The sequence below is a fragment of the Pteropus medius genome, unplaced genomic scaffold (genome assembly GCF_902729225.1).
Source record: "Pteropus medius unplaced genomic scaffold, Ma_sr-lr_union100, whole genome shotgun sequence".
In the NCBI taxonomy this organism is placed as follows: domain Eukaryota; kingdom Metazoa; phylum Chordata; class Mammalia; order Chiroptera; family Pteropodidae; genus Pteropus; species Pteropus medius.
The window spans coordinates 24660229-24682035 of record NW_024351729.1 but is presented as its reverse complement, the minus strand read 5'-3'; the positions used below and the strand labels follow the sequence as shown (position 1 = coordinate 24682035).

The 21807-nt window shown below is 38.1% G+C and overlaps 1 protein-coding gene across 4 annotated transcripts in view; it reads left to right on the top strand.

Moving 5' to 3' along the window:
• EPHA4 (EPH receptor A4) overlaps nucleotides 1–9182 on the top strand; it is a 140226-nt gene extending 131044 nt beyond the window's left edge. For 2 of the 4 annotated variants that reach the window (XR_005649068.1, XR_005649066.1), the window contains 3 exons: nucleotides 1277–1432; nucleotides 1776–2675; nucleotides 6705–9182. Coding sequence is in view for 1 of the 4 variants with exons in the window: in XM_039844891.1 (XP_039700825.1) it covers nucleotides 1277–1432; nucleotides 1776–1890 (271 nt within the window). In the remaining 3 variants the exon portion in view is untranslated. Of the gene's footprint in view, nucleotides 1–1276; nucleotides 1462–1775; nucleotides 2676–6704 lie in introns of those variants that run through there. The other 2 variants (XR_005649067.1, XM_039844891.1) reach the window with 2 other exon arrangements.
• The last annotated feature ends 12625 nt before the right edge of the window (nucleotides 9183–21807 follow it).

Genomic DNA, 21807 nt, shown 5'->3' with positions numbered 1-21807 from the left:
AAGTCTTTGTTAAAATATTTATATAAAAAAGTAGTGCAAATGAAAATAACAGGTAAAAATTAAAATGAAAAAAATGGAATTGGATTAATTCCGTAGTGTTGAAAATGAATCAAGGCATTATATTGACTTTTGTTTTTACAAGAAAAGAATTGTTTTTTGCTTGAAATTCAGTAGTGATGGTATACTTCTGATTTAAATGTGTGTATTCAAGTAACATAGTTTCAGGATGAAAATCAGGTCAAAATGTTAAGGTAAACCTCACTCCATAATTTCTAAAGAAAAGTAAACTTAAAAAAAATATAACTTAAGTAGTAGTGACGCTATACAGGTGATTTTAATAAGGGTGACAAAAAATACCCTGTTGATATCTACCTGTGATTATTAGGTATTTTGATGATAAGATGCCTATAATTCTTTTACTAAATATTTTCCATTAATAGGTGATTTATTACTTATCAATATTATGAAGAATGGCAGAATTCCTGCTTTGAACTATCGTCACTCTTAACAATGCCCTAATATAAAACACCTGGCCTGAGAAATGCGTAAACTAATAAATAAGTTAATAAGAAGTGCTCAGATTTTGTTGAAATGATTAGTTAGGAGCCCCAGCAAGGGAATACGAGAAGCACATTCCACAGTCCAAACAGTGATCAAAGTGGCCATTCTTCCTGCCAGTCTTGGCACACGTGCTGGTCAGGCATGGGTTGATTAAAGAGGGGATTAACTCCCTGCTGTCCCAGACTTGTTCGAATGCACTGAGACTGCCTGCAAAGCTGGCTGGAAGCACGCTGGACTTGAACTCTTGCTGCTTTCTCCTTTTCCGTCAAGTCTGGCAGGGTGCAAGCTCACAGTTTTCCTTACTCATACTTCACTAGGGTTTCCATAGTTGCTGAACTAAATTCTGTGCCATTCAGTGCTGGCAGGGACTGGAATCTTTCTGCAAAGACTGAATCAATTTCAGCCACGAGGGCTCCCCCAGTCTTTACCCCAGGCTAGGGTGTTTAAAAGAACTGCTATGATCACTAATGCACTAAGAGGTTCACAAATGCCGGACATGAAATTAAGAACGAACAGGATGACAGATATATGCTTTAGAAGCTTTGCGAAATTAGGGGAGAAAAAAAAATCACATGATGACATTTGATGATGGTTATTCCATCTAAAGCCTGTGCTGGTGTTTCAGTTTCTCTTGCCTGTCTCAGGCGATCTATAGTTCTCTGAGTCTTGCTGTCTCGCTGATAATTCTGTCTACACTTACTTGTTCCATTTCCAGACCCAATACTGCCTTGTTGGATCCAAGCTCCCCTGAATTCTCTGCCGTGGTATCTGTGGGCGACTGGCTTCAGGCCATTAAAATGGACCGGTATAAGGATAATTTCACAGCTGCTGGTTATACCACACTAGAGGCTGTAGTGCACATGAACCAGGAGTAAGTACTCAGCGATGTAACACGAAAGGGTAAATCTAGATTTAATAGTATTTTCCTTTTTTGCTTTGAGCTGCATAATCATCCTACCCATTAAAAAAAAAAAAAAAAAAAAAAGCAAACTGGAATGCCTTTCATTTTAATTGAGTATAATTTTACACAGCCTCTATAAAGCACCTACATTGTTGCATTAAATTGCTTAATTAAACATTTTAATACACCTGCCTTGTTGTGCTGTATGAATTGTGGCTGATTCAAACGTGTGTCTGCATGAAGCCCGAGAAAGAGATTCTCAGCTCTCCTAATGTTTTCTCTTTCTCTCTCTTTTTTCCCCCCTTATATACAGTGACCTGGCACGAATCGGCATCACAGCGGTCACACACCAGAATAAGATTTTGAGCAGTGTCCAGGCAATGAGAACCCAAATGCAGCAGATACATGGCAGAATGGTTCCTGTCTGAGCCAGTACTGAATGAACTCAAAACTCTTGAAATTAGTTTACCTCATCCATGCACTTTAATTGAAGAACTGCACTTTTTTTACTTCGTCTTCGCCCTCTGAAATTAAAAAAACAAAAACAAAACATATATATATATATATATCTGCAGCGTTGCTTGGTGTACAGATTGCTGAAACTGTGGAGCTTACAGAAATGACCACTGTCATTCGAATTAAACCTGGAACAAATTGTTTCTCAGAAGTACTCCCATAATCGTCAGTTTGTAAAATACATGTACCTGTATAAATAGGACACCACCTCCGAGTTTTGATGCTGTATTTGCTGCCGGACACTGAGCTTGTCTGAGACATCCTTGATCCTCTCTCCACCTGGAATTACAACCATAGTATTTTGTTTGTGACATAAATCGCAGTCATCCTTCTTTCGCTGGAATGAAGACCGTGCCCAGAAACATTTTTGAAGGACTCGGTTGTAGCTTTTAAGGCTTGATTGGTACTGTAGGGAAAAACCTTCGGTGCCGGTGGATTATGATGGCATGAAGGGCTGGAAAAAAAAGGAAAGTGGATTTAAAATAATGATAATAATAATATTAAAACCCAAACACCATACCCCGTAACTGGACAAATGAAGTCTGTTTCTTTGGGCATGAGGCTGTGCCATGTAAAGGCTTATCTGGAACTCTATGAACTTATCGTCGCTACCTTATGTGGATAGTGGACTCTGACAATCTTGAATAAAGAACTTTTACACTTCTCTGCTTTAAAGAAGCAAACACAAATCTCCAAGGTAAGGCAAAAGAACCAACAATGAATCTTTCTCTAAGGAAAACTTTAAAAAAATTTTAAAAAAAACTGATCATACTTGAAACACTGAGCAGTAAACATTTTTTCATGTCTATCAGGTAGTTTGGGGTTTTTTTCAAGACTTCAGTCCTCTCTTGACAATTGGGAGTAGAGACCAAAATGAAGATGGCTTCTCTATTGTTCTTCCAGGAAAAAGTGAAGTAAAAACTACACACAGTGAGGTTTGAGAGGCAGGACCACTGCAGCCTGTGCTTTCTCTTACACGAGGTTCCTCTTGCCCTTTGCTGCCTTTCATTAATGACATAGATATTTATTGAACATCTTCTGGGTGTCAGATAGTAAACTTGAGCATCGCTGGGTCATGTACATGCCCCGTTCCTTGGAGAGTTTGCTTTAGTTGAGAAGTACTCGAGGGTCTATTTCATTAGTCTCATTGTATGTCCTGCTCCAAACAGTATCAGCCAGGGAGGATTTACCTAGATATCCATGGTGAGACTTGGAATTCACCTTGACCTTTTCATTATCAAAAAGCAACCTACTAAAAAACAATGCTTTTTGCCCATTAACCTTAAGATGCTTCTATTGTAATCCTGGAACTCACTTCTTAAAACATGTAAAATAAATGGCTTTGTTCATTTTTAGAAGCCGAGGGCCTAACTTTTTTGACTAGACAAATTTTAACTTTTTTAACTTTTAAACAACAACTTGGCTGATTTTAATGACCTTCTCTCCCTCTCGCCCCTTTGGTTTTATCCTGAAAGCTGTTTCATATAAAGCAAGGAATGTTAAATGCGATGCTGTCAAATCATGACAGTTTAGTAAAAACCTTTTGCAACATTAGCTATAAAAGCTTTTCTGTTTAGAAAGAATGTGAAATTTGTATTTTAAACTGCTCCAACAATTTTTGTTTTGTCACCACTTTTACTAAAGTCTAAGAGCGCTAGATATTCATGTTAAAAGTTGATAAATGTAGGTTATTTTCATGTGTTTTTTTTTTTTTTATTTTGCTTGATGCTTGTGTTTAAAAAAAGTTTATAATTTCTTTTTCTTTCAGCAAAGCTGTGGAGAATTTTATTTCCAATCTCCACAGACTAATTCAAATAAGATAGCATTATGACATGGCCTTATAAGTAAAAAGAGAATGTTACCTCACGTGCATTGAATAATGAAAAGTTTTGCTTTCTTAAAGTCAACAACTGAAAACGTGAGGTATTTTTCTAAACATCGAATGTATTCACTGTAGAACATTTCAAAAGAGATTATGTCAAATCTAAGATATCCTAAACAAGCTAATGCTGTGTACTACGCTGTTACTTCTCAGCAGGTATCTCTGTAAATGAAATAATCAGGCAAGGGTTGAAAGGTGGTGGAATATGAAACCTTCATTCAAGGGTTGATCTGAATCTTAGTTTTAACACATTCATGAGTTAGAGTGCAGGCCAATGGAAAAGCCAAAAACAAACAAACAAACAAAGACTTTCCAAATGTCTAAAATAATATCTAGTAGCAGTAAGAGTGTTAACTCCACTGCTTCCGTGAAGTTAGATATTTTAGAAGAGCCAGGCGAGTACAATGGGAATCCTGCATCGTTTCCTAGGGCGTGGCCCAGACGTAGCATCCGGGCAGCTATGGCTTCTAAAGCCAACTGAGATGTTGACACTGGGAAGTTCACCCCAATTTTTTTTTTAAATAACTCCATTTTTCCAACTGTAAATGAAAGATAATAATACTGTGATGACAATGCCTTTCCTAACACATGGCGTAAGTGTGTGTGAAATGCTCTTATATAGGACGCACTGAACATCCCATAAGAGACATGTATTCTTCCTCCAAGGTTTCCCAAATATTATTCATCCAGCTTTCAGTCGTGAATCCAAATGTTTTATTGCAACATGTAAAAGTGAGGCGAAATGAAGTTCGATGGTAGGGAGCCGTGCCAATGAAACTTCTTTACTTTATATGAATTTATGAGGATTTGGGGGTAATGAGTATCTGTACAAACAGTGGTAGAACTATCAAAATACTCCTATATTATTTAGCCTTGAAATTCATGAAATAGTTATTTTATAATTGGGAAGAGTGAAATGCACTAGTAAGACACCATTGCAATGAAAGGACACTTTGATGTCTTCATGACGGACTCAAAGGAACAATGCTTTGTTTATTTAATTGTGATGAAAGTCACATTTTTTACCTATGAGCCCACATAGACCACGTGCTTTGTCTGTTCTATGTTCCAGTAATTCCCCATGATAAAGGAGTTGCCTGAATTCAAAGGAGAAAAGAAGGTTTATTTTTCTTCATTCTTATTCTGATATCTTCGCATTCCCACACTTCTCGCTTCAAACATCTGATCCTTTTGACATTCCTGCTGAGTCCCCAAGAAACCCACTTAATATTACAAATATATTTATATAATATATATTCGTATGCAGGCGTTGGGAAGAAGGGGGTTGGCAGGCTGAGAGGGGACACATGTGTTTTTGAGACTACTCTTTCTCCTCTAAGAATGGAATTCTAGTAGCAAAAGAAAATCACCTTCAAAAAGTTTGCATATCCATATGGTGTTGGTTGTACTCCATCAGAGTGTCAAGGTCATATTCATGGTCTCCTTTTCTTTCGTATAAATACACGTCTGCCTGATGAATCCCTGCACATTCAGGTTTCCAAAACTACGTTTGATACACCTACTGATTTCCAGAGAAGAAACAGTTGGAAAAATAGATCTGATCCCTTTTCTTTCATTTTTTCATAATTGTCAGAATGAATGGTATTGACAAGTGGCCTCTTGAAGACCTTGCTAGTTCCACCCTTACTCACATTTATAATTTTAAATTGCTTAAGAAGTAATTTCAATCTGGCTATTTTATAAGGAAACTTTATTTATTTCTCTCCAAATAGAGTAAAGTATTTTCTACAAGTTTAAATAATGGTCATCTACATCAAAGAAACTAAATTTATTTATCTCCCTCACACAATCAATAAACACATATAAGCAAATAAATAGCTGGTTTAATACAATAAGCAAAATTGTCTGTAAAGATGCACTTTGGTCTTAATCCTTGCTCTACACTTGAGGCCACCAACTGTCAAATGTGGTGTGGGAGATACAGTCCAAGAAGCAATCTCGATAGTCATCTGTCACTTCTTTTGGCTTGAGTTGATTGACAAACGAGGAACCCTCATGATTTCATTGCATTGGGCCAGCCTCGGTGGATTCTAGACTGATGGGGCATCCGTGGTGGATTAGTTCTTGGTGGGCTCAGTTCCTTGGGACCACTTCCACTGTGCTCATGGCCCCAGGTTCTCTTTCTCTGCCTGTTACAGGCAGAGTGTGTTGCTCCTTTACTAATTAGATAATCCCATTCTTTTGAAGTTACTTTCTTTTTAAGAAAAACATCTAATACTTTTAGTTTCTTAGTTTGCATTTTTTTCAGTCATATTGTTGACTCTTGGTAGATTGTAATGTTTCGAGATTTGTTTCTGAGATACGCAGTTTCCTTCACTGGGAAGAAGAGATGCTTGTATCTGGGCTTCCACAGTAGTATTATTTGCCTTTCACCACCTTTCACAAACTCTGAGCCCTTCCCCTCTCACACGACTGCACCGTGACAAGTCAGCATTTTTATTTCAAAGAGAGGCTGCTCGCACACTGCTGTAGACTCAGACTGCGTGGGGTTCTAATCCTAGTTTTGCCACTTCAGAATTTACGACCATGAGCAGGTAGCTTAGCTTCTCTATGCATCAGTGTCGTCATCCGTGTAATAGGAATCCGAATAGCACTTTCCTCAGAGTAATTATAGTTAAGCTGCCGATGCACGTTATTTTTTGGTTGTTATAGTTGTCATTTTTCAGAGGAGCAAAATAAGAATTCATGATTACCCTCCTGAACTACTTCTTACTGAGCCCTACCCACTTCTGTGGACGTGTATTCTTTCTTGCAATATTGGTTGACAACTGGCTGGGGATGTTGGCTGATGTTTTGTCTACAGTCTTGTTCTTTTCTCTACAGGGAGTAGATTCTGCTATCTTGGCCTCGCAGCCCTTCCTGTTGATTACAAAGCCCACGGAAGAAAACAGAACACACCCTCCTCGGTTCTTTCTAAATGTGTTTCTTCTGCTTCTACTGCGCCAGTTCTGGAGCAAAGACACTGATGAAACAGCATCTGCACCTGAAAAGGATAAATGTGCGACTTGTAGATCCCCTTGCCCAGTGAAAGAAACAGCAAGCATTCAAGGTTCAGCATCTGTTCTCCGGTTGCACTGAGGAATGTACTGTCTCGAAGCACCAGCTCTGCAGAACCTTGTTCCCGAACTCCTCGTGGCTTTATTTATATGTATTTCCATACTTCATTCTTGTGTGTCACTGCTGCATTGGTATGACAGCAAGTGACCAAAGGCTACAGGTTTTCCTATGGACACCGGGTCAGGTGCCACCACACAAAACAAAGCCAGTTCCCATGAGCTGCCTATGATATGCATTGCTGAAGTAACGTTTTACCCAGGGTGTGCCATTGCAGTGATATAAATATATTTTTTTCCTAGACTAAATATGAGCTGACTCTCTGTTTTGATGTGTGTACATAGGTGTGAGCGTGTGTGTACACATGTGTATGTGTGTGTGCGTGTATAACCTCATGCTTAGAACTGCCTGTGTCTGTTGTGGAATGCGACACGTGGAGCGTTCTGGTTTTCCACCAGTTCTGAGATGAAGAGCCACACGAGATGGCGGGCCTGGAGGCCATGCTCATCCCCTCGGAAAGACAACCGGAAATGTTAAAACGTCCTGTGTTTTGTAGCTGCCAAACTAACCTTAATGAGTATTTCTACAGCTTTGGGCAGAGGCATTTTCACCTTAGCGGTGGAGTAATTTTACAATATAAACCCGTTCAAGTGATAACCCACCATCAAAGTCACAACTTCTGATTGAACTCCTCATCTGAATCACCAGTTCCTTGACGGAGAGAGAGAAGGGGATAGAATTTGTCTGGTAACCCCAAATGGAATACAAGTAGCCTTCGTTTTCCTGAATAAATGGACTTGTTGAATGAGAACAAATATATGCAATTCATATACTTTTGGAGATGAGCGTAGACATGTGTGTCAGCTTTGAGATGATATGTCCTGGATTAATACTTTGTCTCCCAATGTCACAGAAAAATACATGCCAGTGACTCTTGAGGTTAGCATAGTTGAGATTAAATGGCCTCAAGCAATTTCAGGTTCCCAATTACATAGAAAGTTCTACAGTTAATATACAGCTAACACTGATGGCCCTCAAAAGTGCATCAGCCCACTAAAATCTGAGGTCCACTAGAACCTGAAGGTTCTGTTTTGATATGATGTGCATACCAAACTCCAGCCAACATACTGCCGTGTTTCATAATCTGAGTGGCTGCCTTGTTTATTCTAAGCTATGGCTGCAGAAACTGTGGTCATTTATATAAGCTATAACATCAAATCAGGGAAAAATGGGAAACAAGATTCTGAACCCTATGTTGTTGAATAAGTAAAGAAAATCATCGGTAAATATTTATTGCATTCTGACAGGGTGTATGGCATTGTATTCTCATAACTATGCCAGAGTGACAAAGTTAATTCACCCCTTTTTGGGGACTTTAATATATTTTTAAAGGGATGTGCCTATGCATTGATGCCTGAAAAATATGTATAAAGAAATGATGTCGAATCTCTGAGCAGGTCACCCTTCCACAGAGGTAAGGGCAAGAGGCCAACGTCACGGGCTGGGTCTAGCCCCACAAGTGAGTCTTGGCCTAGTGAGCTCAGATCTTCCATTAGGAAGCATTAAGCTGATCTCGTGCACCAAATCAAGTAGCTTCACCATGTGTCCACTGGCCCCAAATTATTTTTAACGATATTATGAATAAAATGTTCTGGTGTGTTTTAAGAAGTTATTTTAAAGAAAGGTTGTGCTCACTACACTGCTGGTGTGTGTGTTTTAAGACCTCTCATATTCAATCTGTGAAGGATATGTGTATTAATCCATACACGCTTTAGCCTCAATATTTGTCTGAAGACACTTAAATTCTGACCAGTAAAGGAAAGTTCTAGAAGCAATATTTTCACTTATTTAACATTCTCCAAACAACATCAAACATTGATACACACTGAAGAGTGCATTTATTTTTTTTATCACTCCAAGTATGTTGGAATATGCAAGGACTGTGGTTAAAATTAGAATGTATAAGACATATTATAATTTAGTTCATACTGAAAAAGAAATTAACAGAAAATTGCTTGGTTCATACATGTTCTGAAATTTGAACGATCTTTTAAGTTAGACATAGATTTTCTATTTTGTTTTAATTTTGTCAAGGTATATTTCTTCCCTTCATGAAACTTAGGTACACATAACTTATGTCATTTATTTATGGTCTTTTATACCTAGTTTGTAAAATTGTAAAATAGCAAACTAAATGCAAAGAGTTTGCATTTGAAAATAATAAAGTAGTTGCCATATACAAACCTGGAATCTAGTTGCGTCTTCAATAATGTTTGCCATCTATATAGTGGTTTTAAATTAATTAATTGGTGGTTGTCATCTGGTTAAAACACAAAATCTTGCATTGTAATCGAGTGTACTTATTTAGAAGATAAAGAGCGTTGACTTCTAAGTGGTTTTCACCCTTGAGAACAACGCGTTAGCAAATGCAACTTAGATTCTGTGAAGTCCTATATCCCATTGTAACTAAGACTGAACCTTGGTTGGGATTCAGGCTCCACCTCTTACTGATCATTCAGTCTAGGGCAAGTTTCTTAACATCTCTGTTTCCATTTTCTTGTTTTTGTAGAATGGTGATTACAATGCCGAGAGCTTTTAGAAAGACTAAATATATTAAAACATTAGCACAGTGTCTGACATCTAGCCAGAACTCAACAAATAGTACCTATTCTCAAGAGCCTTTTTGATGAGAAGACACTAATATCCCCAGTTCTATACCTTCTTAAACATCTTTGCTACTGAGTCAAGTGACCAGCTAGCCATCCTTACTACTGGCTTTTTATCCAAGATCCTTGGATCCTTAGGATACGTTGGAAGTACAAGGGGTCCAACGGAGGCACTAAAACATCATGCAAATGTTAATGATTATATATATGTATATGTGTGTTTTGATGGGGAGAAAGATCATAAATTTCATTGAATTTCAAATTGGTGTGGGGTACAAAAATATTAAGGGCCATGACTTAAGGAAGAGACACGATACTATTTCATTAAATAAACTATCAATTGATTAAGACCTTGTTAATTGAAAATGAGGTTCCAGACTTACTGTAGTGCATTAGCTGAAGCCCTGAAGAGCAGCTGGCTTCAGAGTATGGGGGCGGGCTATTCAGTGCTACCAGCGGGGCCTCGAAATGAAAAGAATTAGGTTTATTTTGGTTTATTATTTTTACTTTAAAACATTTCTCTAGAATCAACTATATTAATATATAGAATAGTTGACAACATGTTTGTGATTTAAAAGAGACTAGGCTCGATATTTTTTCTACCACTGTTTAACAAGATAGAAAGTCAACTGTATTACTCAAGATTCTCCAGAGAAGCAGAACCAATAGGAAGTATATCTATCTCTTTATATGGAGATATAGACATACAGATATATATGGGGAGGCTTTTTATGAGAAGTTGACTCTCATGATTATGGAGGCTGAGAAGTCTCATGATCTCTTCCTGCCTGGAGACACAGGAAAGCCAGTGCAAGTCCAAAGATATGAGAACTAATCCAGCAATGGCATAAATTGCAGTCCCAGGGCAGGAAAAGATGATGAGATGTCCCAGCTCAGCAGGGAGGAAGTAAAAAAAACCTTATGGATGCAGTGGACTTCTACAGGAAGCATTCCTCGACCTCCCCTAGGTAAATGGCATTCCAGGTACTTGTGGTAGAGACTGGATAGCTTCTCGACAGTTTTAGTTCCTCTACATTTCCCAGCCTCCACACCATGAGGTCAGGCCCATGTAATTGGGTTCTGGCCAGTGAGATAAAGGAGGTATAAGACCTTTCCAAGCCTGGTCATAAAGCCTTCGACACAATCGTCCACTTTCTCTTCCCCTTACGTGGTGGCCTTGGAAGTCACACACTGATCATGGCAGGCTCACAGAAAGGAAGGAGCTTGGATCCCTGAGTCACTGCTTTGGAAAGTTGCCAGAAGATACTCTGGATCTTTATCAGGCTGTGATGTGAGCTAGAAATAAACCTTTAGTGTGTTATAAATACTGAGAATATGGAGTCATTTATTACAGAAGCTAAAAAAGAGAATTTCTCCTTCCTCCGCCTGCGGTTCTATCTAGGCCTTTAACATACTGGATGACGCCCACCCACACTGGGGAGGGCAATGTGCTGAGCCCACTGTTCCAGTTTGATGGTGATGCTGCAGGCCATAGTTAACTGGCAAATATGCCAGTGCATTCTTCAAAAACACCGCTTGCCTATTCTGTTGCCAGGTGGCTTACTTTTTTTTGTTTTTTTTTTTAGGCGAGGCAACCTTTGGTTGACCTCACATATTACAAGAACCTTGTCAGTTTACAATCCTTTATTTTTTATTTTTTACACCTACAGCACCTGGTCTTCCTAGGTGATCTCCCATCTAAGTGCTAACCAGGCCCGACCCTGCTTAGCTTCCAAGATCAGGCAGGATTGGGCTTGTTGTGCCAGGTGGTTTACTTTTGACCAAGTTGTCTTATGGATTATTTTTGTTAAGCTTTAGTGAAACAAACTATAATGTAAGTACAATATTCATCTTATGCACTGTGTTTTCTGAGAATTAATTTCCAAAGTCTACTTTTCACTAACAGTAGAATATGATCTATTTTCACTAAGATACCATCATCCGATATAGAGCGAGGGAAGAAGTAGTAATTTTCTTTAATTATCATGTATGTCTTCTAAGCCTAAAAGCTGTGGACAGCACTTCTCAAATGCCATTCTTTGTTCTGATGACAGCCTGTGACAAGGAGAGGCTAGTCATTAACAAAACAAAAATGAAAGATGGGTCCAAAGACAAGAAAAATGAACTGAAGTAGAGTTAGAGGTAATAAAATACACAGAGTTAATGTGAAACCTGCCTTGGCTACTCACTACCTCTGCGACCGTAGGCAAATCACTTAACCCCCTGAAACTTGGTTTATTCATCTCTAAAATGGGAGTATGGATTGCCTTTCTACAGAGCTGCAAACACAGATGTTCACATGGGCCAGTTAAGCCATGCGAATGAGTGGTACTGTCCAAATGTAACACAAGAGAGTGGATAAGCATTTAGATAAAACATTAGACTGATAAGATGTTCATGAGTATTAGACAGTGATAGTAGTTTGGGGACATGAGTTTTTTGGCCACGTAAGATTAAAAAATAGTGATGCATTCCACTATTCTCTTTCAGAGATTCTTTAAAAACGCCAGTACAGTAAAGTCTGTGAAAAATCCTGTAATGAAGACAACTGATTTCACTTGTTGAACCTAGCATTTTCCAGATATACTTGACGAAGAAACTCTCTCAACACCTCCACGCAATGAAAGTTCTGCAACACAATTTGGATGTCTATCCTTTGGGGTGTCAAATAAGAAAACTGAAGGAGAGAGAGGCAGACAGTTGCACCCTATGTTGCACAACTTTTCGCTCAAGTCCCCTGACTCCCAGACATAATGCACGTACCTCCACACCCCAAAGCACATTCCAAGTACAGCAGGTCCTCAAATAACGTTTCATTCAACATTATTTCATGATAATGTTGGTGAGGAAAAAAAATTTGACTCCCCACTGGGACCAATGATGTGCACGTGAGATAAATCGCATGCCTAAATTGTCCCAGTCAGAGTGAGTATGAGTGTGTGTGTGAGTAGTTCTGTGATAGAAGGGTGTCCTGTCCAGATGAGTTTCCGCCTTGCATCCTGAGGTGCCAGGATACCCCCCGGGCATCCTCTACTATGAGCTGGAATAAGCAGGTTGGAAAATCATTATCTTATTTGTTTTCATTCATCTTTCTTAAATGTAAGTATAGCTCACATTTATTTCAGTGTTTAATATTATGTGTTTGGGTTTTTACTTAGAAGTTTGGTGATATCTTTTGTGACCAGAAATACGCCATAGAAACTCACCTCTTATTTATATCAATTAGCCTGTGATAACATTGGTTCCACTATATGTCATTTCATTTCAAGTCACAGTTTCCAAGGGCCTATCAATGATGTTAAGTGAGGACTTACTGTACTTATCTAGTTTCGCAGCTGCTTGGAGATTTGCGTTCTCTCCACCGTGGTCTAGTGCCTTCGGTACTGGTTGAGGATAGAGCACGCGAGGTGAGAATGAGTTGGAGAGATTATGCTACTGGGGAGTATGACTATCTCTCAAGTCCTGATTTTAGAGCACCTATAGGTTTTAATCATGAAATGAAGCATGTGAGTCAAAGTCACGACCTGAGCTAAGATGTCTGAATTCTTCTAGTAAGAGTAAAGAGTAAAATGGATTTGGACGATGAAAAAATGTATGGTACCCTTACATCAACAACGTAATTAAGATGTGGAGCAATAATGTGGGCTTTGGCCTCAGTTATTTTACCCTTTCCTTTCGGAGGAAGTGCCTTGAGCCATCGACTACTCCCAGCTGAATGGGTAATAGACCTCTGACATATCCTGTTTCTGGCAATTGCCCTGGACATAATTCTTTGTTTACAGCACTGCTGTAGAAAACTTGATGAATACTTAGAAGAAAATAGAATTAGGACCTGAGGACCTAGTTAAAATCAACTTAGTAGAACATAGACATTGCTTTGTGTAGAGTTGGAAAATATAGCCATGAGAGAAAGTAGCTTCAATGTACACCCGGAGAAACTATATATTCTACACATATTATGTAAAAGGCAATTATGGCCTAGTAATCTGCAGTGTATCACTACCTAGCAATCAGATTGACGTGTTCTAATGAGACCCATGTTGTTTGTAATCAGACTGGTATTGCTTATTCAGATCTCTATTCCACAAGATGCACTTTTAAATGGCTCAGATTGCACCAGATGCTATAAGAAATAGTGTTCCATTTTATTTCATTACCAGCATTTTTCCCTCTTCCAATTAGCATAATTTAAAATCAGCCAGAGGCAAATGTGAGGGGCTTAAAAGTTGCAAAGAAGTTCAAGAAATACTTGATAGAAAAAGACAAGAAGACACACATGCACAATAACTTTTTATATGGGCGAGGAAACATTACAATTAATAGAGATCTTTAAATTGCTCGGAATTTATTTCTGTGACTTATTGAAATATTAGAATCTCTCAAGGGGCTAATTGCCCTGTAGTTCCTTTTTGTTTATACATTATCTAGTGGATGACATAATAAAACCACCACCTCATTTACCATTCAGTTAAGGTTTAATTGAATTCATCTTTTTCCTCCTCGAAATAGCCGTGAACTTAAGAATCAAAGCAAATGATCATTGTAAAATGAGAAGATCCTTATAAGTTGCCTCTTTATAACTTAGGTCCTGGCTGTTTATAAAATATCTGAAGTTAAAGTCTGAGCTGACACAATATACATTTTTCCCTGATGTAATTTGCCATGATGCCAGAAACGGGACTTGATTTTAAAATGAGGATTGGCATCTGATATCGAGACTAATTTGCCAATGATTCATCTCCCCAGTATCTTTGCATCATCCTCTCAATAAGCTATAAACTCCCCCGGCTGTATTTTAGGCTTTTGCTGATAGTTCACCCAGCACTCACTCTCCCTTGACCCAGCACTCACTCTCCCTTGGTTCTCTTCCTAATAGCAACTAACAGATTTTAATTGAGGATCCATAGTCTCTCTTTATGTCATTTGAGCGGAACTGACCATACCCAGCTATAGTTACCCTAATGGAAAACCTTTGACATGCAATGACTACTTCAGAGGAGGTCCAATCAGAGTGAAATTTGAGACTTCTTTTCCATAACGTAGGAGGCAATCTTTCTGGAACCCTACCTTACCACTGCATGAACAAAAGGCATCATTTCCTCTGAGATCATGAGAAAAATCATCCTTAGAATGAAGGTGATATAAATAGGTAAAGAGAATTTAAAAGAAATAGAGTAGTGTACTGGAACCGGCTTGTACCAACCAGCTCACGAGCGTGGACTATCTAACTTTCAGGAATCTTGTGAGCTGGTCGACATTATGTTGGTAGCTTGTAACTGGCCACGGTGGGAGTATTTACACCATGGAAATCTGCAAACACTAAAAATCAGGGCTGCTGCTCTTTTTCTTCTTCTCTTATTCCTCTTCTTTCTCCTTCTTCTTCCTCATCCTTCTACCCTCAGAATTGGTTGTTAAAAATTTACTAGTTTTCTGCTGGCTGTACTTTCTTATGAACTGTGCCTGAAACATGTATGACTCCTGACTTTTCATATGAGAAGTCCAGAAGTCTCTTTTATTGTTAAGTCCGTTTGATCCAGATGATTTTCTGTTACTATTAACCAAAAGCTTATTCAAGATGGCCTGAAAAGTTCTCCAGGATAACGAGAGCTAACACTTCTTAGCCTTTACTAAGGACCAAGAACTGAGCTAAGTGCAAATTCACGAAATCACAAACAAACCACCCACCCCTACAAAGAAGGTATTTTTATTATTTCTAATTTACACATGAAGAAACTAAACCACACAGTACAGATAAGTTGTCTACATTTCAAAGAGAACTACTTAGAGTTTTTCAAGTGCATCAAGCCTTTTCATTACTCAGTGCTTTACCTATGCTGTTTCTTCTTTCTAAAGACTGTGTCCACTTAGTTAATGCATACCCATCCTTCAGGATCCTGAGTCAGTGCCTCATGGAGGTCTTCTTCCTTTTCATTTGAGCTGGGTGACTCCTCACATCACGCTGTGCCCACTTTGCATAGAGTACTTTTAGCAGTAGACAGTACTTATCGATTTTCTTGTTGGATCCCCTCATTAGACTTTCAGATCAACAGACTCTTAGAAATCTTAGGATTTTATTTATTTTTCTTGTCTATATATTTATGCTTAGTAACACAACAGCCACGTGGTAGATGCTCCAGCAATGCTGGCTTAATTATGTGAGTGAATGAATGAATAAATGAATGAATAAATGATTATGATTTGTTCTTACTGCATAGCAATTCAAGGAAAGAAGAAATACTCTGTCATTGCCCTTAGCACATATTCTCATACTAAATATGTGAATCATTATAAAGCTATCAAAACTCCTTATTTTCTTTCTTCTTCATTTTTTTCATCTTCAGTATCCTCATCCTCATTACCAGGTATCAGGCAGACAGAAGTATGTATTGAGGGATGTTAGAAAGATAATTGACTTTTGTGTCAAATAGATTGGTCATGAATCCTACTTCCATCATTTGTTGCCTGAGTCATCTTAGGCAAATTTCATATTCTCCTAATATATATAATGGGAATGATGCCTCATATTTAAGGTAGCAGCTGTGTGACAATAAATATTTGATATAAATGGCCAGCTGCATGGTGATAGACGTTTAAGAAATAGTAATCTTTGTCTTTGTGTCTTACAATCTTAGCCATGTTTTGCTTTCACATTTCCTGATGACTATAGCTTAATATTTAGTATCTGCTTTCTGTTAACTTTGTTTGGATATTACAAATTACTACTATATACTACTAATCTTAATTATAATTAATAGCTACAGACATTACTGTGTACCATGGTAGATTGGAGGCTAACAAAAATTTTTAAGCTGAAACCCTATCACTTAGGGGTTTGTAAGAAATTTCCTTATTTTTAGGGTCAGGCTATTATTTGTCTTTGGATCCCTTCCATTTTTTGTTTTTTAAATTAGTGTCTCTCTCTCCCTCTCTGTCTGTCTGTATCTCTCTCTCTCTCTCTCTCTCTCTCTCCCTCCCTCTCTCCCCTTCGTCTTTGTGTGAATGAAACTTGCTCACAGGAAATCAGAATGTGAGACCAAACTATAACAGGAGCAATGTATACTTTATCATGTTTTTATATTTCAATTTGGAAGAAATGGTTTGAAAATTAAAAAAAAAAATCTGGGCTAGTTTAACAACTTGGATTGAGTAGCTCTTGTGTTACATATGGTGTTAAGATTGAATATAACAGACTTTGAGAAATATTCCGTTGACTCTTGTGAATGTCATGTCTGAGCCATTGGGCCAGGCCATTTACGATGGGTGGAGATTTTGCCCTGGATGGAAAGTTAGTCACTGTCAATTATCCTGGAAGGAGGAAGTGCTGAGGCTGGACATGAGCTGGCCCTGGGATTGGGGCAGAAGACATTTTCTTCTGTGGGGCTCCGAAAAGAGAAGTGAAGGTGGTCGTACACTCTAAGCATGGGAGTGTTTGTCTTTCCAGTGGTGAGAATGAACTGGGAGACAAGAGAGGCATTGGCCTGCTAAGGAGATCTAAGAGAGAATCTGGGCACGTGGGGTGTAGCAGTTGTGAGTTGTTCCCTATAACCCTAAACTTCCATTAAATTGGGGTAAGTCACATGTTCTCTAATCCCTTTCCATTCGTGATGTGAAGAATAAGGTTGAGCAATAAGCTCATGATAAGACCATGGAGGAGGCAGTGGGGATCAATAGTGAAAAATAGTTATCCAGAAGAGGAGTACTATCATGAAGATTGTCAGCATCATGGAAGACCCAAGGGGAAGAGCTTGACAGCTTTGTTCTAGACTACATGGGAGGCAGGATGCTGTGAAATACTCAGAAAAGTTTAAGGAGGCAATTGGCTAGGAATTGGCTGGAAAGAGTTCAAATCATAAAGTCTGGACGTGAAAAGAAAATGTAACATTATTTTGTAGCCACAGGCAAGTAAGGTAGGTGACTTTTAAGTTATAAATAGCTTTCTTATCTTATTTAATTCTTACCTCAACCAGGTTGCAAGTATTATTACTTCAGTTTTACAGCTACAGCTACAGCTGTAAAACTGAGTATTAAATAGATTAAGCATTTGCTCGAGTTTTAACTGCTTGTAAAATGGCTGCGCTGAGATTTGCGCCATATGCTTCTGCCACCAAAGATGACGCTCTTCCTATAATACCATTACGCCTCTTGAAAGAGCGAAATAGAACTGGAAAGAAATGTGTGGTTCACTGGTTAATTTCCTGTAACAGTCCCACAAAACAGATCTGTGAAATATTACTTTCCATTTATTTCAGCAGTTTTTTTGGTATAAGAAATCCATCATTATTGTTATCTGTCCAAATGTCTTGATGAAGTAGAGGGATGTAGGGGAAATTGGTGTCTTCATGAGAACCAGTAGCATTTCAGATCTTAAGTAAGACTTTTAATTCTCTGGTCAATGGCCTGAAATTGCTTTTCTCCTAGCTGTAGACCAATGTGATAGAAAAATCTACTTAGTGTAATAGGCACTCTGTGCTTGATGCTGTTGAAAAAAAATATTGTGTAGTTTAGAAGATGCTAGATCTAGCCCGAACTCCTCCACAAAGAGCTCTGTGAGCAGGAGTATGTCACTCATGACTCTTTATTTATACTAAAACCAGGACTTGGGCTTCCTAAACTCTAATACTTTTCAGCTCTAAAATTCAATGTATACTTTAAATTTCTTGGTTCCTGGGTATAAGTTACTGAATGTAAGAATGTTTATATACAGACATAGAAAAGAAAGGCAGCACTGATATTTAGCAGATATGCCCTGGTACAGCTGTAGCCATTGCTACAATACTTAAGTACTCCCATGCCAGCTGGTACATGGCTTCTGTTCAGAAGCACCCTCAGCGGCTCCTGTTACCCCACTTGTCCTAATTATCCCCCTATGTCACCCTGTAATCACTGAGTCAAGGTATTTCATGGAAGTTTATTATTTTTGAAAGCTTTATACATATTTTCACAAGTATAAAGTAACAATAATTCTGAATAAAGACTTGGGCCATAAAAAAAAGTGAGGATAGAAAGAGAGAAAGAGACAGACAGACAGACAGACAGAGACAAAGACAGAGAGAGAAGGAGAGAGAGAGATGTAATAGCTATCACTAAAGATTAATAGGATCTACCTGAAGACATAAATAGTCTCCCGTGTCATTCTGGGCTTTTTCTCTCTTTTTTTCCCTCCTTCTTTTCTCATTTCTACTTATTTCTTTTTCATCCAAGAATAAAAGAAATAAATTTCTTTTCAGGTTTGTCCTATTTTACCTAGGATTGTCAATAAAACAGAGCTTTGAATAGTTAGATATCTTTCATTAAGAAATTAGATTTCCAGTACATTGAGAATGGAAACACACTGAAAGAAAAAAAAAAGTCTTGTGCTGTAAGTGTTTCTTTAATTCATTCTTCTATTCAAAAATGAAAAAAATGTTCCTTAGCATCGTGGATGGTAAAGAGAATAAGACACTCACAATGCGAGGCCTTTCCCTGTTCCGCAGCCAGTGTTCCTTGCAAAAAGTAATCTAATAATCCTCTATTCCATTTAGGACTATAAGAGCTTGGACATTTCTAGACATTTTAAATAATTTGCCCAATGACCTTTCTAGCCCTTCTGATTCAAGCATTGTTATTACGCTTGCTTGATGGAAATTTAGGTGGACTGAAGTCAAGTGAGATCTTCGATGCTAATATATACCCTACTGGTGTGTAATTTTTTCTTATAAGTCAGCCACATTGTCCAAAAAGGTCCCCAAAATCACAAGCACAGGGTTCTGAGTTTTTGTTCTTCTGATTGATGTGAATAAGTTTCAGAAAGCTCTCTGAAGTTCTTTGAGGATCTATTGCTATTCTTGACAGAGTATCGTAGTTGATTGCTTTGAAGCCCACTTATCTTCCTTAGCTGATTGAAGATGTTGCTGATGTGCTTTTTTAATTAGTTTGTGAAGTGGGTGGAGTTGGAGCAAAGTCAATTTCATCTTGCTGAAATCCAATCAATGCTAGTTGACTGAATGACTTTAGTTTATTTGGCTGATTGACCGTGGACTTCTTCAGGAGTTGTTTTCTCTTATTTTCAATTTTGATGATTAAAAAAAAAAATGATTTAATTACAGAAGTCAATTCTATGTTGCTTAATATGTTGGCATGAAATTTACTCCACTTTTCCACCTTACATATAGCTCATAAGGCACATAACACAATTCTGCTGAATTCAATGATAGTTGCTGTTACAAATTATAAATGAGACAACACAAGCATCTCGTTTGATTTTTCATTCCTTTACTGTACAGACAAATATTTGTAAAAAGAAAAGACTGTCCTAACCTTTACAAAAATATTTACACTGTACTAACTTTTATAGTGATTTACTTTAAGGTTTTTGTGATACATGTTTTGAAAATCCTTTCACTAGTTAAAATTCTTTATTTAAGTAATGAATAGAAAATGGTGGTTCCCATTTATTTGGAGAAGAATTATTTTGACTGCCTGCCTGGGCATCAAGCTGAAATGCTTACAAAACCATTTCACATCCCAAACAACAACCAACCAAATTTTGTTTCTGTCAAAATAATAGAAACAAATGGTTCCAACGCAGAAATGCTGCTAGTAAACATTTTCATCAGAATCGAGTACTGTGGCTATTAAAATTCATCCAAATTAACTGTTTATTTTTGAAACAAATGCCTTCTTTGTAAAATATTTTCCTGCAAAGATATCACTAACCCTGTGGGAGAGTTCACTTATATGAAAGACCTATGATTCATGAAAGCCTAATTAAATAGAGAAGACTTTGGTAAACATCTCTCTAAAAGGCAATGTTAAGCCTGTATTTTTAAGATGGCAGTAAAATCTTGTTCTGAAGTATTATTTCCAACGCCATTTTCTAAGAAATTCTACAAGCTGACTCATGATGAACTTGTTTAGACCACTGTTAGTTAAAGGTACTAAGCTACATGAGTTAAGTCCTAAACTGGATTCAGGTCCTTGTTTTGTTTTGACTGGTTTGGTCCTGAAACGTCTGAAGGGGATAGAGAGAGTGGGTAAACATCAGAATAGATGGATTGGTGTCTACGCCCATGGCTTAGCTTGAAAAACTAATTCTGAGACTAGAAAAGAGAATATAAGTTGACTGTTGCCACATAAAATCTGTATGCAAACTACCCTAAAATGCCACACACAGTTGAGGCTTCTGCATATGTCATATACACTAATATTCTATTGGTGAAAACAAGTTAAATGGCCAAGCTCAAGATCAGGGGTAGGGAAGTGCAGTCTACTCGACATGAGGTCAAAGCAAGTCACATGGCTAAGACCAACATCAATGGATGGGGACATATTCTCTTATTAAGAGAAAAAGGGAAGTGAATAAATGCTTCCTGAATAATATTAAAATCTATCACAAGTGGTGAGGCCAGGAATTAAAGAATATATGTTCATGAAATATTCACGAGTCAGGTGTTGTGGCTTCTTGCTTACTTTCACTCTTGCATCCTTTTCTTTTGAGGAAGTTAGCTGCTATTCTGTGAAGACACTCAAGCAGCTCCATGGCGAGGTCTATCTGGTAAGGAACTAAAAACTCCTACCAAAAGCTATGCGATTGAACCAACTTAGATGAGGGGCCTCTAGCCTCAGTCAAGCCGTCAGATGACCATAGTTCTGGCTGGCTGGCTTCTTGACAACTTCATCAGAGACTCTGAGCCAGAAATGCCCAGCCTCTCTCTAATTCTGATTCTAAGTAACTATGTGATCTATGGAATCCAAGCTGGGTAAGGAGAGATATGAGCCCATTCGGGGGACTGACAGGCATGTTAAAGTCAATCGATTTGAAGTCCCAATGAAGATTATTAAGGAGTTGTTGGAATGGGAGTGGCATTTGAATATGTGACTTGGAAAAATAGAGCTGATAGTCAGAGAACACAATGCTTAAAATCAAGAAAGTGGAGTAATACAGTTGTAGGTTTAAAATTTTTGAGATCTAGTTTATTAGGATCATGAGAGTTGACAGCCAAGATGAACTAAAGAAAAGATTGTTGAGAGTGAGAAGCTAGAGTCATGGAGAGACTATTTTCTTAGATGTTGAAGCTACCGAGAGTGGTAACAGGGACAGGATTAATTCTGGCAAGAAGAGTAGTAAGCTGGGTGCTAACATTTGCAGTGAATGCAGAGGCCTCATTGGACACTTGTTATATAAATACAACAAGGAGGGATACTTGATGGTGCTGCCTGATGGATGG